Source organism: Garra rufa, chromosome 8 (assembly GCF_049309525.1).
Source record: "Garra rufa chromosome 8, GarRuf1.0, whole genome shotgun sequence".
NCBI classification, from domain to species: domain Eukaryota; kingdom Metazoa; phylum Chordata; class Actinopteri; order Cypriniformes; family Cyprinidae; genus Garra; species Garra rufa.
In genome coordinates, this window is record NC_133368.1 from 27,641,775 (window position 1) to 27,667,827 (window position 26,053).

Consider the following 26,053-nt stretch of genomic DNA (forward strand, 5'->3'; position numbering starts at 1 on the left):
AAAAAACATTAAAAATCTTACTGTTCACAAACTTTTGACTGGTACAGTACTACCTTTCAACAATTTTTTTTTAAAGAAGTATCTCTAAACAAATTAATTATATGACAAACCCTATTTAACTTGCAGCATTCCTCGAATTTTCAATGAGATTGCAAGATGGCGGGCTGCTCTAAGGTGACTGAATGCCTGCGACAGGAGGTTGTCCAGATGAAGATCAAAGGGATGACCTTTTCAGCAATTGCAAGAGAAGCTGGTCATTAATTTCAAAATTCATTATTATTCATTATTATTCAATTTTTTCAAAATTGTAGATTTACAATGACACCAATTCATTCAAGTCCCCCAAAAAGGTTGGTCATCCACCTAAGACAAATGCACAAAAAAAAGGATAACGCAGAGACTCTCAATGGTAAATCGGTTCAACACTGCAGCCGGAATTGCTTGCCAGTTCAGTGCTGAACAGGGTAAGGATCTGTCTCGGCATGTTTAAGAGAAATCAGACTGAAAGCGCACTCTGCAGAAAGAATCAAAAGGCTAGACTAAACTTTGCTGAGAAGCATATTGTGTGGAGAGAGGAGACCTGGTTTTGCCTAATTTTGCCCAGATCTATACTGTCAGTCTAAGCCACAGTCTGGAAATTTTATGCATTACTTATTAAAAGCACAGAATCAAATGTATGTCAAGCAGACAGCAAACAGGAAGGTTGGGCCAATGGCTCTATATGGTTGTTTTTTCTAAGCTGCTCTCAGAGGGCACATATATCTAAGCTTTTACTCATCTGTGGCCATTTCTGCTTTTCAATTCCTCTGTTTTCACTTCCATCCATTTACAGGATTGGCAAACACATTTTCGTAATGTAGCCAATACATAAACACAAAAAAATCAGTCCATAAAAATGTGCAGTACTCTGCGGAATTCACACAAACATACACACGCCTACACGCTCACACACACAAATGCGTCCGTAAATGCTCACAGATTTTGACAGCAAAAAGAGTGAGTGCAGCAATCATCATGTTGATGCCATTGAAAACAAACCCAATTACCGTCATCGGTGGTTTTGTCTGCAGCTGACATCACTGCAGGAATGTTTTGAATCATTACATATACATCAACATGTCAAAAGTTGAAGCGTTTGAGTTCGTTTATGGAAATTCAAAATAATTTTAAGCTACAGTGTGTAATTCAGTGTTTTTGAACATTTTTCTCGTTCACTTCTTTGATATCTCAAAATTAAGAGCCAGATTTACTAACAGCTTGCGCCACCTTTTAAATAGTACTGTCAGGATTTACTAAAGTACTTACAATTTAATTACGTACAATGAAGAATTAGCACTGAAAAGGCAAGGACACAGTTACTTTTGTGCCTTAACCCCTTCAGACCCTGCGTCCATTGGAATGGACATCACATGATTTTTTTGTTTAAACCAATACAATTTTATGTTTTTACAATATGAGCAATGCCTGGTAACTGATTGGTCCCTGAACAACCAATCACAACAAAGATATGACTCCTAACTTAATCTGATTGAGCTACAGGCATCACAAAAGAGAGACATGATCACCACTTAGAGAGGAAGAGGAGGAAGCAAGCCCACATTTGACCTTTTATTTGCAGAGTTATGTTAATGGTAGCCACATCAACTTGCATCTATTATAAAATTAAGACTATCAAATGATAGTATTTAAAGTTATTTTGAAGATCTTTCAGATTTGCAGAACACAGGATTTTTTTTAAATGCAATGTCCATCACAATGGACATCAGGTCTTGAGCGATATCAGCAGGAACCTCATGAATTAATTGTAAAACAGGTTGAGAAATTTGTTGAAGCATTTCAAAGCTAAATACAGAGCTACAAATTCTAATGTTAATGTTTTATGAATGTTGATGTAAATTAATGAAATTAATATTAATATGATTTCATTTATGTCTTCAAATTGACTATAGCCTGTAAATCAATATTTCATTGATTTTAGTGAGGAACAGCTATAGTAGATGTGTGATCAGTGAATACAATGCAATACAGACATTCACACCATAACCTTGAGTTGTAACCTACTTGCATAAAACTGTAACCTGCAGAAAGAAAGATATGAGTCATTGAGAATCAAATTTCCTAAGGCCATTCATCTCTAAACTGTGTTTTGGCACAAATTCATCTGTTACTTTGTTGAAGCTATACTGCCCTACAAAGGCAAAGTGCAGTAACTACGCCAATACTAAAACTGAGAAAAATGCCTTTAAAGTTTTTACATCATATATGGTATTAGTTTGGATTTTGTAGTTACTGCAATTTTGACACTATCGTTTCTCTGAAACTGGACAAAATTGAAACAGGAGACTTTGCCACAAGGCAAAACAGTTGTCACAAAGCCCATTTTAAGCCTTAACTCAATTTTGACCAAATGTGTAGTTACTGTGCTTTGCATTTGGAGGGCAGTATAGCTAAGTTTAGCAGACGGCAAAATTTTGTTTGACCTGCCCTCATCCTTAAAGGAACACTCCACTTTTTTTGGAAATAGGCTCATTCTCCAACTTCTCCCCAAGTTAATAAGTTGAGTTTTACCGTTTTGAAATCCATTCAGCCGTTTTCCTGTTCTGGCGATATCACTTTTAGCATAGCTTAGCATACAGTAGATCAGTGGTTCTCAATCCTGGTCCTGGGGGACCCCTGCTCTGCACATTTTGCATGTCTCCCTTATTTAACACACCTGATTGAGATCATCAGCTCATTAGGAGAGAGATCCATGAACTGAACTAACAAGCTGAAGATCTCAATCAGGTATGTTAAATAAGAGAGACATGCAAAATGTGCAGAGCAGGGGTCCTTCAGGACTAGGATTGAGAACCACTGCAGTAGATCATTGAATCCTATTAGACCAATATAGCATCGCATTCAAAAATGACCAACGAGTTTCGATATTTTTTCTATTTAAAACTTGACTCTTCTGTACTAATCGTGTACTAATACCGACGGAAAATGTAAAGCTGCGATTTTCTAGGCTGATAAGATTAGGAACTACACTCCCATTCCGGCGTAATAGTCAAGGAAGTTTGCTGTTGTAATATGGACTAAGCAGGCGCAGTAATATCATGCAGCGCCTGAAATTAGTTCCCAGCTAGGTTAGCATTTGCACATGTGCTGCGTGATATTACTGCGCCTGCTGCGTCCATATTACGGCAGCAAACTTCCTTGACTATTACGCCGGAATGGGAGTGTAGTTCCTAATCTTATCGGCCTAGAAATTCGCAGCTTTACATTTCCACCGGTCTTAGTACACGATATAACTACAGAAGAGCCAAGTTTTAAATAGGACAAATACCGAAACTCGTTGGTCATTTTTGAACCCGATGCTACTGGTCTAATAGGATTCAATGATCTATGCTAAGCTATGCTAAAAGTGATATCGCCAGAAAAGGAGAACGGCTGAATGGATTTCAAAACGGTAAAACTCAACTTATTAACTTGGGGGGAAGTTGGAGAATGAGCCTATTTCCAAAAAAAGTGGAGTGTTCCTTTAAAGTCCCCATGAAATCAAAATTAAAGTTTTTTTGGCTTTAGTATAAATATGTATATCTATAAGCTAGTGTGTTTCAAAACAATGACAAAATTCGCATTTACAAGATATGTGCATTCAAAACTTACAGTCTCTAACATTCGCCAAATATGGATCAACAATTTTGATGACATCACCCTGCACTTCAGCATCTCATCAAACTTTCTGTCCAATCAAATCCTCTCTAGAATCTCAAGCGTCCTGCCTCTACACTATAAACAGAAGCTGAAGCTGTGGCTGGAATCGGTCATTTGTTCATAAAATTAGTATCTGTATTGTGAATGGCTCGTAGTGCGCTATATAGGAAATAGGGAACGATTCAGACAGTGTAAATATGCTTTCCATCAGGGTGAAAGAAGTCTTGTTTCTCGCAGTTTCACACAAACCGCTGCAGAGTGCACAGTCTGCTCTGGTACAGAGACACGATAGCACAAAGCAGATCATATGCGTGAGTCGACACAGACCATAAAACGTATCAGACCCATTTTAATTCTACACAGAATGCTATTTATGGCAATATGAATGAGATTGTGGTTGTCACACGCTGTCAAATGCAGCTTTCCTGAGCTTAACGGCTCTGGGCCAAGCTGTGAAAGAAACGATGAACCAAACACTATTGGCTATTTAAAAAATGCTTGACATGCTTGATATATCCCACCATTTCATCCTGTTTCAGTTGAAATTACATCAACACATTGAATAATGCTGCGCGTTTCAAAGCACTTCAATGGAACTTTAACAACCACGAATGAAAATATCTAGGCTAAAAGAAACTACAAACTACATTAAAATCAGTGTCACAACTCAACAAGCACAAACATCATGATATCCAAAGTAAAATCAGTTCTCCAAAACCAGTTGAGAACCAGTGCAGTAAACTATATAACACACACACACACATACTGAGAGAGGATCTGGGATGTACTCTCTCTCTCTCTCTCTTTGTGGAACATGAGCTGGTTGGATGACAAGTGGTGAGTCACAATGTGGGCTGGTGAATAATCTTGATTTAAACACACTCATACACCCACACTCCCACACACACGCATACACACGCTGACCTGTGTTCTAAATGTGAGAGATGTGTCTTATGTAAAGCTGTCAGGAGATTGAGAAGCTACAGCTTCAGGAATTTGCTTCATTCACTTCAGTTCAAACAGAAAGAGGTAAAACACGGTCAATACGGTCAGAAAGACACAACAACAGTGCTTAATGCTGAATATGATGATGGCATGCACTATTGTTATGTAAAGGTTAAGTGTGTTATTTTCTTTGACATTACAATATTTCTCTTACCCCAGTAATTTTATGCAGAGACAACTAGGACCCGTGAAGGCTGAGTTTCAGAAGACTGTAAACACTGTGGCTCTGTGGCATTTTAAAGCATTTCTTAGATTGATTGAGGGTTCTGACATGTCAACGTCTGGCTTAACCAATGGCATGAGTCTGGGGCAGGACAGTCTGTTTTTTTTTTTTAACAGAACGTGAAAAAATAACCTGTTTATTTATTTATTTTTTCGAATGTCGCCAATGCTGTTGAAATTATACAGTGCACATTTAAATATCAGAATCATAACAGTTTATACCATCAGAAAAATAAGCTCATTGAAAAAGAAAAAATATATATATATAGTGATTTAGTTTCTCTTTCTTTTTCTGTCTGTTTTTCTCACTTTTTCTGTCTGTTGGCGGCTAGGGAGACTTTGCGGAATGAAAGTCATGCCACAGTTCCCAACAGAACAAATCTATCAATCTTTCCCCAGCACTTTTTCCACTCTAATCAGTTCAGGAATCAAAATCTAACATTATCTAAAAGGCCAAGCATATTTAAATGACAGACATGTCTCTCGTTCAAGGGCAATCACTAATTATAATGATGACGATAATAGAAGAACAGATGACTGATTGCACAAAAAAAAAGAAAGAAAATGGAGAATAGGACAATGGATAATAGCCGAGCGCTGGAGATTTTTTCTGTTGCCGCAACACTCATTTTAGATAAAATAACCACCTGCTGCTTTGCTGCTGTGGGAGTGGAAAATGCACATGACAGAGATTTGCATTTTCTTTCAGGTAAATGCGTATGCGTTTGTGTATGTGTGCTTATTTGTGCTGTATGGTTCTCAAATATGAATTAAAGCAACTGTTATAGTAATAGCACAGAAATTAACATTTTGCTAATTCCTCACTCTCAAGTTCCAAATACGCGTGACTTCATTTCTTCCAGGAACACAAAACTGTTAACAGTTTTGTACATTTACAAATGCAGTTTAATCAATACTGTACATAAATACACAGTATATAAGAACTATACATTTTACGCACACACAGACAACCTGTCTCTTACTGCAGTGAGTGAGTCCAGGGGCCCATCAAATCAGTTTTGCTCATTCATCCATCCATCCATCCCTTTCTCTTTATTCCATCTCTCTCCTCTCCCTTTCTGTCTCTCTAATACTCCCATTAGACTTTTTTCTATCTGCTTGTCATACAGGTCGAGTTCACAAGTGTACACACACACACAGACAGAGCTAAAAACAGCAAGCACAACTGTCTAGCACATAAAAAGTGGACAATTAAAAGTCTCTTTCTTTCTCTCTTATTCTATTTAATTTAGTGTACTTGACACTACAAAAACTGCTCATTTCCATTATCAAGTGTAACATAAAAGTAATGCAAACACAAAAATTTATAAAAAAAAAAAAAAAAAAAAAAATATATATACAGTAGTCAACATTCGAAGTGGATCAAAAAAGTTCATCAAAGTTGACCTAAGATAAGAACGGGTATTCTTTTTGGTTTTAGGACAAATTTGATGAAAGGTTTTGATCCACTTCGAATGTTGACTACTGTATATATATATATATATATATATATATATATATATATATATATATAAAACTCTCCAAACCTCTCTCCATTTGTTTTAGTCTCTGTTTGTTTCCCTAACTCTCTTTGTCTGTCTATACACACAGGATGCCCATAACAGCAAAGAGAACAAAGGAATTAGGAAGAAATAAATTAAATAATTAATGAAAGAACGTAGGTGTAAGAGGGCGAGACAAAAAGTTTAGTGCTAGAAGACACACACCATTGATTCAATAACATATATATGTCTTCCCTTTCTCCTGCCCTATACGTTGCTGCCTTCATTTGGAACACTCGAAAGGCAATCAGGGAGGCCCTGACTCTTGAGGATATCGATTGAGCACAGGCTAATGTGTATCTGTGTGAGATTTGATCTGTGTCCCGAACTCTCATGGGACCATTTTTGTATGCATGTGGATAGAATGAATAATGTGTTTAGTATGTACTTGAAGGGATAGGTCATCCAACAAAATCAAAATTTGGTCAACATCTACTCTTTCTGATAAAGCTTCTATAAAATTGGTTCATACGAATTTTGCACCATATTCAAAGGTCCCATCAAACTAAATAAGGTTTACAGTCTAAACACCCTAGCCGAATATTTATAAGCTTTTTTAAGCTTTTTATTTTCTGGTTCTTTGGTAAAACATCTATGTGTTGGTGTTTGAAAGTACCCAGAAACCAATATGCTGGACTGTATTGTACCAAAATACAGTTTCCACCCTTGCGAAAATAAAGTACAAAATACAAAAAGTAAATTGTAACTTTTTATCTCACAATGCTGACTATTTTTCTCACAATTGCAAGTTTATATCTGGTAATTGCAAGTTTATATCTCACAATTCTGATTTTTTTTTTGCAATTGCAAGTTTATATGTTGCAATTCTGAGTTTTTTCTCAGAATTGTGAGTTTATATCTCGCAGTTGTGACTTTTTTCTCAGAATTGCAAGTTTATATCTCATAATTCTGACTTTATAACACAAATGCAAGTTATTAATTGTGAGATATAATTTCATAATGATGATAACATATCAGTTTTTTCCCCTCAAAATTGGACTTTATAACTCACAATTGTGAGTTTATATCTCAAATGCAAGTTATTAATTGTGAGTTATAATTTCATAATGATGATAACATATCAGTTTTTTCCCCTCAAAATTGGACTTTATAACTCACAATTGTGAGTTTATATCTCAAATGCAAGTTATTAATTGTGAGTTATAATTTCATAATGATGATAACATATCAGTTTTTTTCCCCTCAAAATTGGACTTTATAACTCACAATTGTGAGTTTATATCTCACAACTGAAAAAAAGAACTGCATGAAAAGAAGTCAGAATTGTGAGATAAACTCACAGTTGCGAGAAAAATATCAGAATTGTGAGATACAAAGTCACATTTGCTAGAAAAAATTAATTTTAAGAATTTTGAGTTGCTATAAAAAAATACAGAATTGTGAAATAAAAAGTCGCAATAACCTTTTAATTTTTTATTCAGTGGCAGAAACAGGCTTTTATTTAAAAAAAATAATAATTCTTAGATGAATAATATTTTAATCTCCAAGGAATCACTGTCACCTCAAGCACTAGCTTTTATTTGCCAATGCTGATATCTTAGAGAGCCACAGTGCCCAACGTTTTATATAAAGTCAATATATTATCACAAATTTATCGTAAAGATAGTAAATAACACATGCACTTAAAAAACAGTTTGAAATAACTATTTGGAAAATAATAAATTTGTAAAAAATAATATATACTTAAAAAAGTGAATCAGTACCTCAAGTTGATCTCCTGTCAAAATAAAAGACCAGCTTCAAACATTTACCAGCTGATGTAATATTTGCCACTATTAAAACCCTATACTACTGGTTCTCAAGCTTTTTGGCTCCCCACAATCCAACAAAATAATCCCCTTATATAATAGCATATTATTAAAACAATAACAGTAATATATAAACATTTTTTTTTACAGAAACTGGGAGTGTCAATATATGTCAGTTAATTAAACACAATAAAAAAAACGAGATTTACTGGTTAATTGGGGGATATAAAAATTATGTATTTCTTCATTTTAAGTTACTTTGCAACCTCTTTGAAGTTTGCTGAGGTTGAAAACCACCACACTATACAGTATAAACTTTTTTAAGAAAAGATCTTGTTGCTACAATGAACCACTGAAGAAGCTTTTATTCTATTTGTGCAGGAATGTTCGCCTCAGTGTGAATACACTTGAGAACTGTGTGTGTGTGTGTGTGTGTGTGTGTGTGTGTGTGTGTGTGTGTGTGTGTGTGTGTGTGTGTGTGTGTGCGCGCACATTTGCTCGTGTGCCAGTCAGTCAGTCAATTTTTTTCCTCCATCATTCTTTTGATCTGCTCTTCAACCTCTCCACCTCCACACTCTTCAAGCCCATAGGCCTTTCTTTCAGTAGCTCTAATTGCAATCATTTCTGCACAATGACCGAATAACGCCATTTATCTCTCTTTTCCATCCTTGCCTTGCCGTCACCCCTCCCCCGCACTCCCTCCATCCGTCTAATAATCAGCCAATCAACATCCGCCAAAACTTGACCACTCCATCAAACCGAGACCAGGTCAAGGAGGCAGTTGACATGCATAACACGCACATCAAGACAAAAATCAACATAACGCACACACACCCCACCCCCAACACATAATACACCAAAGCAATTTGTATGCTGGTTAACTGAAGCCTGAAAGGACAGAAGCCTCAAGGACACATAAACATAATCTAAACATTATCTTAATTAAGTAAAGAATGAAAGCCCTCAAATGCACTCACACACACACACACAAACACTCACGTTAATCACACATGATTGACCTTTCTACACAGCTGCTTTGAATATCTCTATGACCTTTCATTATATTCATAACTAATATCCACAACTATATATAGTAAAATATATGCTTACATTGTGGGGACTAAATATTCCCAGATGGACAGTAAACCAGAAATCACCTTTTTGTGGAGCAGCCAACAGGCTCAAGAGGACATGACTTAATAAACATACTAAATGATGTTTTAATGAAAATGTAAACATGCAGAAAGGTTCCTATGTAAGTTAGGGAACATATTATTATATTATTAGCTTAATATAAAGCAACAGAAGTTAATGTGAAGTCCATATGCCATGATGGAAAGGAGTAAGTGTGTGTAGGTGTGTGTATGTCCTGTATCTTGTTTCAGCCATAAAATGTTCATTAATTTAATTAGCAGCGTTCACTATAAATCAGTTTAAATCAAATGTAATTTAGCTCCCTCCACAGGTCCCTCGCTACAGTCTGTGTGTGTGTGTTTGTCTGTCGTAATCGTGGGCATATGGCTTGGCAACGTTTTCTGAGTCCACAACATTGAGGTTTGCTAACAGGATGAATATTAATGATGCTGGTGACATCATTGCAATACTTGAAACCTTGTGATTGGTGTTTTTTTTTTTGTTTTTTTTTATCTATTTAACCATCTTTAGACCTTAGTCAGGGAAGTGATATATGTAATGCTTGACGGGAATAACAATGAGGCTGTGAGGGACAGACTATAACATGCCAGTTGTATAATACACCAACTGTTCAGCAGACAAAACATTTTTAGTAAAAAAAAAACTATAAAACACAACCTATAAAAAAATCACTTGATATAGCACCTTTAGAAAATATGTACTGTACCATTGTAAAGACTGTAGTCTATCCCTCACAGCCTTGTTTCCATCCACGTAAAAATCAATATGCCGTCTGCCCTGACTAAGGTCTACAGCCAGCTTTACACTACAAAGACAGTACATGTTGACTCTTCTCCACAAGTGACCTAAAACCTAGACCTAGAAGCATTAAAAGGTTCACTGCCTTTTTATTATTTTGTACTGTTTTCTGAGGTCTGATTATAATGTTATCAAAATTTTAGAAGTAATAGGCTATTTTCTGTTTTGTTTTGACCCCTCTCATCAGAACGCTGTATTGAATAGGCATGGCGGATTGTAGACTTGGAAGTAAACGCCAACTGCTATGATTGGCTAACAGTTGTGTATGTTTGACAGCCTATATTCTTCACAGATGCTGCTGTGATTTAGGTTGAAAACACATAAATATTCAGTACATATCAAACAATCTGCAATAACAGACAAAGCTAAAGTGACCATGTAATAACAACAGTTACTCATACGTATGTGGTGTGACATTACTGTCAGATCTAATATGCTCAGTACAGCATCTTAAGTTTCGTCTTTCAGAAAATCCTGCATCAAATTTTGTCTTGTGTGTAAAATGAAATGAAGGACTAAGTTCTTACTCACGTGGTCTGGAACTTTATTAGAAATAAATTTCCTCAAATAAAGTTTATCATTTGGTTTCTGCGTAGACCTGCGTTTGCTGCATTTGTCGTTTACCACAAATCGCAGGTGTTGATCTTCTTCTGCGGAGGCGGTGTTCAGCCACCCTATTATACAAAAAAGTTGCACATTTCACAACCTGTCATTTTGGAAGATTGGCTTCAATATAAGCTGTTTTTAAACTAATGAGAAAGTTCTGAAACTTACAGAATGTTTTTATAGCACAATGACCTCTTATATGTCAAAATTATAAATTCATGACCCATATCCCTCAGGAAATAATGCATAAAACTCAAAAAGAGTGGTGAGATATTTCGGAGCTATGTGACCCCTGCTGGTAAAATTATTTGGAATAAGCTAATTTAAAGGTGCCATAGAATGGAAAACTGTGTTTACCTTGGCAAAGTTAAATTATAACAGTTCAGTACATGGACATGACATACCATGAGTCTCAAACACCACCAGTTCCTCCTTCTTATATAAATCTGGTGTTTGCAAAAGACCATTGAAAAATAGGTCAATTCCAACATAACACCGACTATTACGCAATAGTCGTGATTGTTAATAGTTAAGCCCCCAACATTTGCATAGCCCAATCATCAGTAATGTCAGTACATCAGTAAAATAAGGCGAGCCACTGAAGGGACATGGTTAGCTTAATGCTAGCAGTAGCCTGTTACATTGCAGTACATAAGATTTCACTTACCAAATAAAAAGAGAGATGACTGCGCTGATGATGGGGAATAATGGAGAAATGACTGTGCTGATGATGGCGAATGATTTAAAGATCCTGAGCATCACTGACAAGCATCAAAACTTGTGTGGTAAGTACTTGTGTTGTTGCAGTATAACGTTACACAGAGCACATGCGATCACAATAGTGAGAGTAAAATGTTGCGGATTCAAAATGGCAGATTAAACAAACCGCATATTAAAAGTGGCTAGAGCTCCATAATTAAATATAAATTTTCCTCTATGTGCTAGCTATTGAGATGAGCAGCTCTGTGAAACAGTCAATCAGAGCAGAGCTCATCATTAATGTTCAAGAACCTTCCAAATAAGGCAGAAAATTTAGATATTTAGATTTTAGATGTTTAATTACTATTTGGAGCATTGGGATCGCTAAAAGAGGCTTAAATGAACTTATTTTTGTAAAAACCTCAAATTCGACCAAAACTAATTGTTCACTTCTTTTGCCTGAAGCTCAAAATTAGACCATATGCATTCTAACTCATTTTGCCAGCACGGGTCACATATGACAATCATAGTCAGTGTTGACAACATCTATGCATTCATAACCAGCTACTTCAGTCCTGTCCCAACTGTTGCCCTTGTGTCTAGGGTTGCCACCCGTCCCTTAAAATACGGAATCGTCCTGTATTTGAGAATGAAATTGCGCGTCCCGTTTTGAATCAATACGGGACGGGTTTTGTCCCGTATTTTTTATATATTTTTTTAAAGCAGCGTCTCATGCAAATAAACACTGCGGTAAAGCCAGCCGCGGTTCAGAAAAACACGGCCAAGCCAGCCGCGATTGATTTTAATTGTGCGCGCATATTACAGTGATTACGGTAGTTTCAGGAACAACACAGAGAGAATGCGCTTGCAGAGCGCTTTTCATTTAGACGCCCAGGACTGAGAGATAATACTACAAAATGCTCGTGAATTTTTACTTATTTATTGGCATTTCTGCTTTAATATCCGTTTTATTTATTGGTGTACTTGATGGTTCTTTTCTGAGAAATGAGACATTATTAGACTTTATAGAGTCTAATAAGTAGAAAAAAAACAATGATCAGTTCTTATTCAGGACGGCCCATATTATATGCAAAACTCATATGAAACCTTTTTACTGCAGCATTTTTGAGATATGGGACATTATTACATTTTAACGGGGTATATAGACCCCATTTCTAAAAAGTAGAAAAAACAATGATCAGTTCTTATTCAGGACGTTCCATATTATATGCACAACTCATATGAAACCTTTTTACTGAAGCATTTTTGAGATGACCCCATCCCAACCCCCCCCCCCCCCCCCCAAATGCGTCCCTTATTTTTGGGTATTAAAAGTGGTAACCCTACTTGTGTCCCTCCTCAGAGTCCACACTGCTGCACAGACTGTTGAGTAGTAGACTGCATCAGAGCAGGCTTAGCAGAAGTGTGCATTGAGGGTATACAGCAGCCATAAAGGGGAATCAGTACCTTACGGCCTCAGAGGCTTCACAGACGCAAGCCACTGCAAGACTGCAAATACACATCAAGTGCCCCATTTGGGACAGGGCCATTGTGTTTAAGTGTTTCATGCATAAGCATGAAGTCTAGTCCACATTACATCTTATTCTGGCCAGAATTCACAAAGAGACTGTAAATCAACCAAGCAGTTTTTTTTTGTTTTGTTTTTTTGTGACATTCAGAACTAGGGTCAATCTTAAATCAGTTCTATCATGACAACTAGCATGGTAATGGATATGACAATTTTAATGTATTTGGTCTTGGCGGAACAGATCTGCTACAATGCTGAATTGCTGCTGCTGTTGTTGTAGATTATTGCTGCTGTTGCAAAGCACAGGAACTTGCTATTGCCAATACGTATGCTGATACGGTGCTCTGAGTAATTACGACATACAGCTGCTGCACAATAGCATATATAATAACCAAAAGCAGATTTATACAAGTGGAGCTGGGGAGGTGGAGGGTTTTGAAGATGAATGTTTAAATGTAAAGCAGTAAGCTCATTGGCTACCTATGCAACATGAACCAATTAGACTGTGCCAAGTAGTTTAATGCTGTGAATATCATCAGTTTGCATCAACGACCTATTTACTTGGCATATACACTACCATTCAAAAAAGTCTGTAGCATTCAAGTCTCTAATGCTCACCAAGGCTGCATTTGTAAAAAAATGCAAAAAATAGTTTTACAAGGTAAAAATAACTATTTGTTTCTTGAACAAAATATAATTAAAATATAATTTATTACTGGGATTGCAAAGATACATTTTCAGCAGCAATTATTCTGTCTTCAGTGTCACTTGATCCTTCAGAAATCATTCTAACATGATGATTTGGTGCTTAAGAAGCATTTCTTATTATTATCAATGCTGAAAAGAGTGTTGCTTAATATTTTTCTGAAAACCATGATACATATTTTTCTAGGATTCTTTACTGAACAGAAAGTTCAAAAGAACAGCATTTAAATGAAATGAATAAAAGTTACATTTCTTTAAACAAAAAACTTCCACATAAGTCCAAAAAAATCAGATTTGAAAGCAAATTTTGTGTACTACATGTGATCTTAAGTAGCACGGGTATATTTGTAGCAATAGCCAAAAATACATTGTATGGGTCAAAATTATTGATTTTTCTTTTATGCCAAATTATGTTCCATTAAGATATTTTGTACATTTAATAAATTTACCTACTGTAAATATATTAAAACTTGATTTTTGATTAGTAATATGCTTTACTAAGAACTTCATTTGGACAACTTTAAAGGCGATTTAATCTCAAAGCCAAACACTGTCATATCCTAACATATCCATACATTAATGGAAAGCTTATTTATTCAGCTTTTAGATGATGTATAAATCTCAATTTCAAAATAATTACCCTTATGACTGGTTTTGTGGTCCAGGGTCACATATGCATGTACCGTATGTGGTAATTAATTGAAAAGAACAAATTTTATGTCAAAATCAAGTGCATAACTGCCAAATAAGAGAGAATTTTAAAAACCAGCATGAGAGGACTGGTGCAAAGATGTTATAAATATTAAGAGAGGCTATAAAGAAGGGTGACATATTGTCAGCAGGAAAGATGGCAGCAGCGTGCTAACTATCAGCGTCAGCGCTAAGATCTCAGCATTATTCACTGTCACTCTGACCACACGCACAAGACATCTGTCATTGCCTTGGTGTTTGTGCATGTTTCTGTGTGGCTGCGTTAGATGTGTTTGGATGAGCGTGTGAGCGCGCGTGTGTGTTTCGCCCATCATTCCGACATTAACTAGACAGAGGCTGCGGTGAACTCTAAACGTGCCCTGCCTGATAATGAAAACAGTTCCTGCTCTTTCACACTCTCTCTCCTGGCTCCGATAAAAATGGAACAGAAAGTGGGGGAAAAATGATGTAGAAGGTTACATGACTCCACCCACCTCTGCTTTTGCCATCTCACCAAAATTCATCATCACTCCCATACCAATTCCACTTTCTCTCTCTCTTTCCGCTAGTCCGCTTTGATGAGAATCGACAGCTTATCACAGAGGAGAATTCTATTACCTGTTCGCATGTACGCACTTACACACACTGGCACACATACAAACTTACAAACTCTCGGAGAAATGCACATCAAATTGAATCACGTCTTTGAACACATACATGCGCACACACACACACACACAGGTAGAGAATTCTATTATCAGCCTTCTATTGGACAGTAATCCTCTCTTCACTTCCTGCTACGATAAGGACTACTTCGCACAAAAAGCAGCCCGTAGTGCACCCGTGTCACAGAGGAGATCCTAACAACAACACCAGAGATGAATGACACATATGCTCAAAGGTGTAGATCTGAGAGGCCGATGTTTGGAAGGGAGTCAACTGTCACCCTCAATCATGCGCCAGTCTGATTTTATCACAATTGAAAATAATTTAGTATGAGATGCAAGTGAATTAGAAGTGACCGCTACAGGGCTGCTGTAGGAGAACTCATGCCGGTGATGCCGAACTTAGTGAACATAATGGTGTTAATCGAAGGATTAATAGTGCAATGAAATCACTAAGTGAGTCACTCGAATTTCTACATTGTATCACAGCAGGTAAATAAACAACAGACTTAATATTACAGTATACAAATTTAAAATGAATACTAACAAACACACAGGGAATCACAGCTCATGTTGCAAGCATACCAACTATGTGGTAGGTTAGGCTTTATTTTTTAAGGCCTTGGCCAGTGTTGGGGAGTATCTACATGTAACAGAGATAATTTAATTACAAAATAAATGGAACGTTAATCAATTAGAGTTACTGAGAAAAAAAATGTGTAATTATATTGCAGTTACTTATAAAAATGTTAACGATTACAAAGGGGTTACATCTGAATATTTTCATACACACATCCACATACAGATTTAATGCATATCTTTGCCAAATTGCATCGGCTGCTCTAAAATATGAGACTGTTTCAGGAGTTTAGGACACATAGTTTTATTTCCTATTTGGCTTTATGTATATGCTTTTTTAAAGATTAACTCTTTTTCCAAGGCATTGTTAGATGCCATTGTTTCCTGTCATAGCTATGCAAAGACTTGATTTCAAAAACAGTATCATAGCTATTAAACTATTTCTTGTTATGATTTTATATCAGTATTTCACTTCAGAATGATCTCAGAGGTGCTAAAGTCTGATTTTGTGGTGGCTGTGCTGTAAAATTAAATTATTATAATCATAATTCAAGTGATGAAGGTGATTTTGAAAGTCTGATTAGTGTTGAGTACTACTGTAATTTTAACCCTGGCTGCTTTAAAAGTTTGAAAATGATTAACATTCATTAGAAATGTAGAAAAGTAATCAAAAAGTAATCAAATGTAATCTGTTACATTACTTTAATAAAGTAATTGAAATAGTTGCACTATATATTAAATTTTAAATAGGGTAACCTGCTATCTGTAATCTGTTACATTTCAAGTAACCTTCCCAACACTGGTCTTTGCACACTCTTCTGTACATACAAGATATGGCGTGGAATGCAGAAGCGTATGCAGATGCCATGGTAATAAACAATGATGGCTGTCTGTGGTAGCAAGTAAAACAACCTGCATCTAATGCAATTATTGTCTAACTAATGTATTCGGTGTTGAATGTAAATCATGAATCTGTATGTAAAATATATAGACGAGTAGACGTGAGACCTGGCTATATATTGGCACTGCTATGATTTGGCCTTAGGCACAAGGCCACAGAGTACCGTAGGTAATCACAGCTTGCCGATATATGGCTATGTCATATCTAGGAGTGTGATATTGCATTTATACAACAGTTCGATGGCACGAGTGTGTAAATACATAAGAAACAACAATGGAGTGTCTTTAAAAACCCTCTTTCTAAACTACTTCCTTCCACCACAGATTCAAATCTCAGTTTGACAGTTGAACAGCCTCCATTACTAAATAGAAAAATGTCACTTTAGAACTAGTAACGAACAAACGTTGAGTTGCTTCATGAAAACTTATTGTATTAAAAGCTTACTGTATTGTGTAGGGTTTTATGAGAGATATATAGACTGAGCGATCATGGCAACCTGCAACTGATACAGCATTTAATGTTCATATTCACAATGAAACATTAGTTTGAATGTCTGCTGAGGAAAGTGTTTTCTTTGTAAAAACATTAATACCCTTAATATCATCTGTTAATGGTGATTTCTGATGACAGTGCTGCTACATTTGTTAAAACTAAACTAAAAAAAAATAACTTCCGTTTCTAATTTTTCAGTATAAAAGTCTTTACTTTTGACTCGTAAAACAATCTTAAAAAACAAACTTGTCGCCATCTAAAGGTTATTGAAATCGAACCTGATCCAATTTTTTTTTAGTGATGTTTCATTAACAAATTTCAGGAGGAGCTCGCGCAGATAATTAACACGGCCAATTCATCATCAGCAATCACTCCCTATCCAATCACTCTCCCTATCCAATTACTACAGTCCCTTTAAATAACCAAGCAGTCCTACCTTCACTTATCTCTGATTCCAGCATCCCTCCCACCCCCCCTTTTATTTTCTCTTCACCTCCAGCTAGGGGGAGCGCTATTGGGTTCAGGCCAAATGCCGAGCTCAGACCCCTCTCCCTGGGCAGGGGGAGTGCCCCGGGCTCGGGAATGACTACCGAGCTCGGAGCCCTCTCCCGGACAGCATGCCAAACACGCTTAACTTTACGCTGTTTATTATATGCAAAAGCGAACTAGTGAAATGCGGATAAAAGTTTTCGAAGTTGGCGTATGTCAAAAAACTCATCTCATTTTCGTCTTCAACTTCAAAATTGTCATGCAACGCTGTTTTACCTTTTTTTGGAAAGGGCGTTTGATCTTCTTTGTATGTTCACTTTGTAAACACTAGGTCGGTACTTCTGCAGCGATGTAGGGTGTTTTTGAAGTTAGCGAAGAAAACGAGATGGGAGTTTTTTTACATACCCTAACTGTATTGACCCGGAACACACACATGCGCATCGCAGAGCCAAGACAAGCTTTTTGTGGTTATAAACTTATGGTTCAAACTTTGGGGTACCAATAAAGTCCACTATATGGAGAAAATTCCTGAAATGTTTTCCTCAAAAAACATAATTTCTTATTCGACTGAAGAAAGAAAGACATGAACATCTTGGATGACAAGGGGGTGAGTACATTATATGTAAATTTTTGTTCTGGAAGTGAACTAATCCTTTAATAAACAACAATAGCCATAAAAGTTGCTAGGCAATTCATTCAAATGCAAGCTCTGATATACAGCATTTAATTTACATAAACATGATGAGATTTTGCAAAAACTATTTACTCAAGTTTAATGAGACCAAAGACTACCCATTAGATTTGCCCAAAATAAGTCATGTAAAACTGAATATGCTACTCCTACTCACAAACAGAAACAAATGTTGTGTACCATCCTGTAATTGTGCCGATTTTTGAAGAAAGTGGAAAGATTTTTTTTGCTGTTTAACTAAAACATATCCATTTTATTACCACCTATAGGTCTCATCAATGTTCAAGCCAAACCTATACCACTTCATACAGTAACACACACACACAAGCCGCCAACAATCTGTTAAATGAGACCTATTATGCCCCTTTTTACAAGATGTAATATAAGTCTCAGTTGTCCCCAGATTGTGTCTGTGAAGTTTCAGCTCAAAAAAAAACACAGATCATGAATTATATCATTTTAAAAATTTTCAATGGACGCAGAAACACCCTTTTCGTGCATGTCTCTTTAAATGGAAATTATCTGCTGATTCCTGCCTCCTTTTCCAGAATAGGACTGTGACTTTAGAGCTCATACATCAAATACTCTGTCAAAAAAAAATCTGTCTGGTTTTGATTATCATATCTATTGTGCTGAAATCATGCGTTTTAAAGCCATACAAGTTTAAACTTCTGATATATGATATAGAAAGTGGCTGTCACGCTGCATTTGAGTACTAAACTGAGTTCTCTTTCAAGTCTTATAGCGCTTAAACTGTCAAATACACATAAGTTCATGTTATAAACTCACAGGAAAAAAAAACAGTTGGTTATGCCTGTGAAGGTAAACAGCTAGGAAATAAATCACATATTTATATTAGATCTGTGCGTCAACAGCGTAATATAAAGTAAATAAATAAATCTAATGCATTCTTGTTCATCCATTCCTTTGTGCATGGACTGAGCAAAATTTTTAAAGGATTTTTCTCAAAACAGAATCTTAAGATGGATTTTTTCACCCATGTTTGGTTCTATAACATTGCTTCCTTCCCACAAGTTCAGAATGACTTTATTGGATTAGTATGAGATTGATTCTTTGTCTTCATTCATGGGGCTTGTGCAGTTAGCTGACTGCAGTGAAGTGAATGCCACACCAATCTCAGCCCTGCATACTGCCACCCTGCCAAGATCTGCATCACAACACACACACACACACACACACACACACACACACACACACACACACACACACACACACACACACACAGATGACATCAACAAATCCAGTTAGTATGATGTGCTCCTTGCTTACTTCAGCATTGTGCCTATTTTTATATACTGTACAGTACATAATGCGAACGTATGGTTTACACCTGTCAGCTGTCTTTCTTTCCTAAACTATAAAGAGAGATGTTTCTTTAATTATATATTTACAAAACTATATAAAATTAATTAGATATTTACAAACGGTTATAAAATGAGCAAACATGCAAACTCATACACACACACGTTGAGTATTCTCCTATAAAAATGATTTGCAGATAGTGTATGCAGTGAGTGCACAGAGAGGTTGATAATCGATAGTGCAGTGTGAATGTTTAACTTTGGGCTCTCTCAATCAATACAGAGCTTTGAACAAGAACTAAATATACCATTCTGCCCAGAGTCGGAGAAAGACAGAGAGAAAGAGTCAGGAACGAGAAAGAGAAGTGAGCAAAATGGCAAATGTAATCTGAAACAAACACAATCAGTAAGCTATCAGGGGGGGAAAAAATCAACTGTATGTCCAAAAGTAGGTATTTTGTCTTTTGAACTTTTGAAAGGTAGTGTGTATTACAGTAAATAAAAAATCTCAAACACTAACCCATAGCCAATATGGTACCAAATATGCTGTACATCCCTAGGCAAAAGTATGTGTGCTCTCAATCACCCATATGTGCTTGTTGAACCTTTTTCATTTAAAATCGAATAAAAGGCCTAGGCATACAGTACTCCTTGCAATGTATGTCATGCAACAGAACACACTGATGATCTAAAATTTGTGCACACAGTAAGTTATTCACAATAGTCCATGCCACGACTGTCAGATGACACAGAAATGACTCCCAACGGAGTCAAAGCCCCTTCTTTTCATGTCTCATTAGCATTCAATACATATGGAAGGAAAGACAGACAGAAAGTGAGACAGAAAGAGCAGAGAAAAAGTATCTGGAGATGAGAGAGAGACAGGGAGAGTCATGCTTTTCACAGTTAAGTAACACAGTCCATAGTTATCTACGGTAATGACAGGTCCATAATTAGCACAAAGCTAATTCACAGTGATGCAAAAATGGCCTACTATCTCTCTTTTCCTCCCTGTCTGCCACATGATTTTTGGGCATTGCTTCGTTTGACTCTCTGCACACAGACTTTGTTTCCTCAATATTGCACGGAAACCTCTTGTGATAAACCAAATAAATAGCATGATCTTTGAGGACAAACCCAAAAATTAAATGTTGATTTTTTTTGTGCAGGCGATGTTTCCAAATCATAAAACACTCCAGACACTCGAGCTGTACAAGTGCTGGCATCGACTTAAAGGAACATGATTAATGTATTCATGCGGCTGAGAAAATAAATTACACACACCACAAATCAGATCCCACATTTTCGCTTCTAAATTCTTTTCTAAATTATAAGCTCTCTCTCTATATTTTGTAAACTTATATTCTTTGTATCTCTATTGGAATTAATACTTTTAATAAGGCCAACATGGAATCTGCTGACTTTGCATATTCTACAGTATGTTCTATTTAAATGTGCATCAGTACTGCTCTTTGCAAAGCAGCCGGACCTTCTTTTATTGTTAACAGACATGATGTAAACACATGAGGATGAACGACTGAAGCCGGGAAATTTCCCAGCAAATCGAATCAGACATGTCTGAAAATAAAACATTATTGCAGGCTTTCTGGTAAGGCAAGAATACTGATTTAACTCAATAATTCATTTGCTGTGGAGTTTTGCAGACACAGATTCCATGTGGGCCTGCTCAATAATGCTGCCAAAGAAATTACAGAAATGCTAATGCTAATAGGGGTTTCTGTTAGTGGCCAATACTCATGTTTATCCATTATTTATCCAGCTATGTTGGAACTGGGTGTCTTACTTTCTCTATTTTTCTGTCAGTCATTCTCAGTATTAATGCATTAGTAACATTGCCCTGCGATTCCTCTGGGAGTTAGTCAAATGGTCTTACACCCCTCTATGCCATAGGGAGGTCTTTAAAGCGAGGAAACATGATAGCATTCTACCTTACCTCAGACAGCAGCTATCCCAAAGCCCAAAAGTCTCTCCAAAGTCTTGAAATTACTCTGTGGAGCAAACAGCATTGCATCACTGAAGGGGAACAAAAGGATACAGCCGTACTCCTCCGGAACGAGAGCCAATGGCAAGGATCTTCTGCACCGGGTCAAATGCCAGAGCTGTGGGCTGATAGGGAAATCCATGACGCACCGTCTACAGAGAAAGGAAAACAGAGAAAACATGAAAAAAAGAGAAAACATTGTGTGCTACGTTAAGAACAAAGCACTGTAGGCAACTTCAGTCATTCATTCCCACATAATAGTGACACAGCCTACGGCCTGCCTGTACCTCCTGCTACTCTCATGAGAACAGCTAACATGAAACAATACTCTGCTTTCTGCTGCTCAGTGTGCAGCCACACGCTCCCTCCTCTCTGTTTCAAAATATATTCTGCAATATTTTATTCATTTGGCATACACTACTGTTCAAAAGTTTGAGGTAAATATTTTTAATGAATTTGAAAGACACCTCTCATGCTCACCTCTCATGCTCACCAAGGCTGTATTTATTTAATTAAAGATACAGTAAAAATTTATATAACTATACATGTTTTTTTTTTCCTTAAACTTAAAAGAATAGTTCACCCAAAAATGAAAATTTTGTCATTAATTACTCACCCTCATGTCATTCCAAAACCATAAGACCTTTGTTCATCTTTGGGACACAAATTAAGATATTTTGGATGAAATCCAAGAGCTTTCTGACCCTGCATAGACAGCAACGCAACTACCACGTTAAAAGCCCAGAAAGGTAGTAAGGACATTATTAAAATAGTCCATTTGGCATCAGTGGTTCAACTGTAATTTTCTAAAGCTACAAGAATACTTTTAATTATTTCTAAAATAAAAAACATTATATTATATTGTAAGAAAATTTTGCAATTTTGCATTTTTTTCCTGTATTTATTTTCTGGATCAAATAAATGCAGTCTTGATGAGCATGGGAGACTTCTTTAAAAAACATAAAAATTTTGAGCAGTAGTGTATATACATATTATTTCTAGCTTATTTGATAGGGACAGTGTACAAGTGCACCAAATCCTTCTATGATAAGAACCAGAAGATGCTTTTCATCACATTATAATCAGATATGTATTTCCAACTGTAGTCCCGATGGTCTGTTTGACATTGCAGAAAAGCTTGCCAAGAATCTTTTGACCAAAATCTTTATTATTTTCAGTGACATTTATTAATTTCTAATTCAGTTTTTATTTCAATTTTACTCAACAAACTCTCTGTTTATTCAGTTTTTGGGAAAGAAATGCAGAAGATTGGAATTTAAACTTCATTTGGTTGCTTTTTATGTTGTAAAATGATAGGAAGCACCCTGAAATTTCTTTAGATACTTCCATTGAATTCTGTGTCATTTTCCCTTAGCTTGAGGAACACATAAGTAAAAAATGGCTCATCTTACCCCACTCTCCCCCATTTGAACCAGATTACACAGAACAGATCTAAAAGAAAAGGGCCACATGCATGCATTGTGGTAATGTGAGCCCACGGAGACTACTGACACGGAAGAGAAGAAATTGTTGAATAGAGTTGTTATTTTTTTTCTTTGTGCACAGAAAGTATTTTTGTAGCTTCATAACATTACAGTTGAACCACTGATGTAGGACTATTTTAACAATGTCCTTACTACGTTTCTGGGCCTTGAACGTGGTAGTTGTTCTGCCTTTGGAGAAGAAAGTTCTCAGATTTTATCTAAAACAGAGTTCTCAAACTTAATTCCTGGAGGGCCGCAGCTCTGCAGAGTTTAGCTCCAACCAGCTCCAACTCACACCTGCTTGGAAATTTCTAGTAATCCTGAAGACCTTGATTAGCTGGATCAGGTGTGTTTGATTAGGGTTGGAGCTAAACTGCAGAGCTGTTGCCCTCCAGGAATTGAGCTTAAGTCCGAAATATCTAATTTGTGTTCCGAAGATGAATGGAGTAAAATGACAAAACAGATACGACCTCCTACTTAGTTTGCTGAAAAGCAAAACCACTTTGGATTTGAACCCGGGTACCTTTCAATCACATAATCATATATCATCAAAGATGTTGATGACACCAGATCACTTGATTGAGCCACTAAATCATATGGCACTTCACGCTGCCGCCATGCTGACAACACTCCACTTTCCATCTCATTTCCTTTTCCACGTCTCCATGTCTACAATCTCAGCAAAGATCTCAGCATGCCTTTCTGGCACCTCGCTGACCACTCAAGCTCAACTTCATCAAAACCGAGCTCCCCTACCCCCACTCAGTCTATCTTCATCTCAGCTGAAGGTCACACAGCTGTCGATGCTTGCTATGCAAAAACGATGGAGCCCCCAAGACCAACCATCACATTCATGGACAAACTGCAACAACCACCTAAAGCAGCAAGCTGTTCCTGCACTCCTGCACCAAGCAGTTGTTTTAGTTTCTGCTTATTTAATAACAATATTACTCAATTCTCATTGGCCTTCCTGTATCTGCTACATGATCTCTTAAACATATTCAAAACATTGCTTCTCATCTCAATTTCAATTCAATTCAATTTCAAAGTACTTTATTACTCATATTGCCAAAATGTCAATACACAAAACCAAAGCAATAAATAATCAAAATAAAATAAAATGTAATTAAATAAAAAAATAACTTAAATAGGCTAATGTCAGTAATGCTAAAAAATAATTTAAAATAAATTATTATAAAAAAAAAAAAAAAAAAAAAACATCAGGCCTGATGGTAATGGCCTGCTGCATGTGGGTATTGAACCAGCAACCTTCTGGTTAAGAGCCATGTAATTTATTCTGTAAATCACACTGGATTTAAAGGATTAGTTCACTTCCAGAATAAAAAAAAAATCCTGATAATTTACTCACCCTCATGTCATACAAGATGTTCATGTCTTTCCTTCTTCAGTAGAAAAGAAATTACGTTTTTTGAGGAAAACATTACAAGATTTATTTAACATGATTACGTAATGCGTGACGAGAATTGCTAATTAAAAGTATATACTTTTTTTTCATCATCTTTTCTCTAGACAAGACCCTTATTCCTCAGCTGGGATCGTGTAGAGCCCTTTGAAGCTGCACTGAAACTGCAATTTTGAAATTCAACCTCTTGATCCCTATTGAAGTCCGCTATGGAAAAAAAACTCAAATGTTTTCCTCAAAAACCTTCATTTCTTTTCGACTGAAGAAAGAAAGACGTGAACATTTTGGATGACATTGGGGTGAGTAAATTATCAGGAATTTTTTATTCTGCTAGTGAACTAATCCTTTAACCTCTAGAATTTCTCACACGTTACACTCCCGCACAAATCAAAGTCAAGATGCTGTTATCTGCCATTAGCAGACAGCTAACTGTAAGGACCCTGTGGAGCATCACTGGGTTAAGTGCTTTGCTCAAGGACACAAAGGTGACATGGGAATCTATTCCTGCTAATTCACCTGCAACCAGTGTTAATCCCGTTATCGATAAAATTACTTGCTTGCAAATTACAAAATGCTTGTTACTGATGAGTGTAATCATTAAAAAAACAAAAATGTGCATCATGATGACAATTTAAAAATTCAAACATATGGCAAGAAAAATTACACTACAGACTAACAATGTTTTTAAACAAGAAAAATCTACAAAGAATACAATTGTTTTAAATAATGCAATCACAGTCAATAATATCAGGAATCGCCCTGTTTGAGCTTCTGAAAGTGAATGAACACCAGTAAACTAAAGCGCTTATTTAACTCAATATGTGATTAATCATATACAGGTGAGGTCAAAGGTTTACATACACCTTGCAGAATCTGCAAAATGTTCATTCTTTTACCAAAATAACAGGGATCATACAAAATGCATGTTACTTTTTTATTTAGTACTGACCTAAATAAGACATATTATGCAAAAGATGTTTGCATATAGTCCACAAGAGAAAATAGTTCAATTCATAAAAATGAACCTGTTCAAAAGTTCACATAAACTTGATTCTTAATACTGTGTTGTTGTCTGAATGATCACCAGCTGTTTTTTATTTTGTTTAGTGATGGTTTTTAATGAGTCCCTTGTTTGTCCTGAACAGTTAAACTGCCCGATGTTATGCAGGAAAATCTCCCACAAATTCTTTGGTTTTGCAGCCTTTTTGTGTATTTGAACCCTTTCCAACAATGACAGTATGATTTTGAGATCCATCTTTTCACACTGGGGACAACTGAGAGACTCAGGGTTCAAACACTCACTGATGCTTCAAAAGGAAAACAAAATGCATTAAGAGAAAACTTTTGAATTTGAAGATCTGGGTAAATTTAATTTATTTTGCCTTCTGGGAAAAGTATCTTCTGTAGCTTCTGAAGAGCGGTACATGTACACATCTTCATTTTGTTCCTAATGCAACAGTTTTTTTTTTTTTTTTTTTTTTTGTTCTGGAACATCAGTGAGCGTTTGAACTTTTTGTAATAGTTGCATTTGAGTCCTTCAGTTGTCCTTCAGACGGATCTGAAAATCATA

The 26,053-nt window shown here is 36.3% G+C and overlaps 1 protein-coding gene across 8 annotated transcripts in view; it reads right to left on the reverse strand.

Annotated features, from left to right (window-relative positions):
• stxbp5l (syntaxin binding protein 5L) overlaps positions 1-26,053 on the reverse strand; it is a 215,583-nt gene that overhangs the window by 167,854 nt on the left and 21,676 nt on the right. For all 8 annotated transcript variants that reach the window (XM_073845458.1, XM_073845456.1, XM_073845453.1 and 5 more), the window contains exon 2: positions 21,631-21,728. In XM_073845458.1, the coding sequence (XP_073701559.1) occupies positions 21,631-21,728 (98 nt within the window). The remainder of the gene's footprint in view (positions 1-21,630; positions 21,729-26,053) is intronic.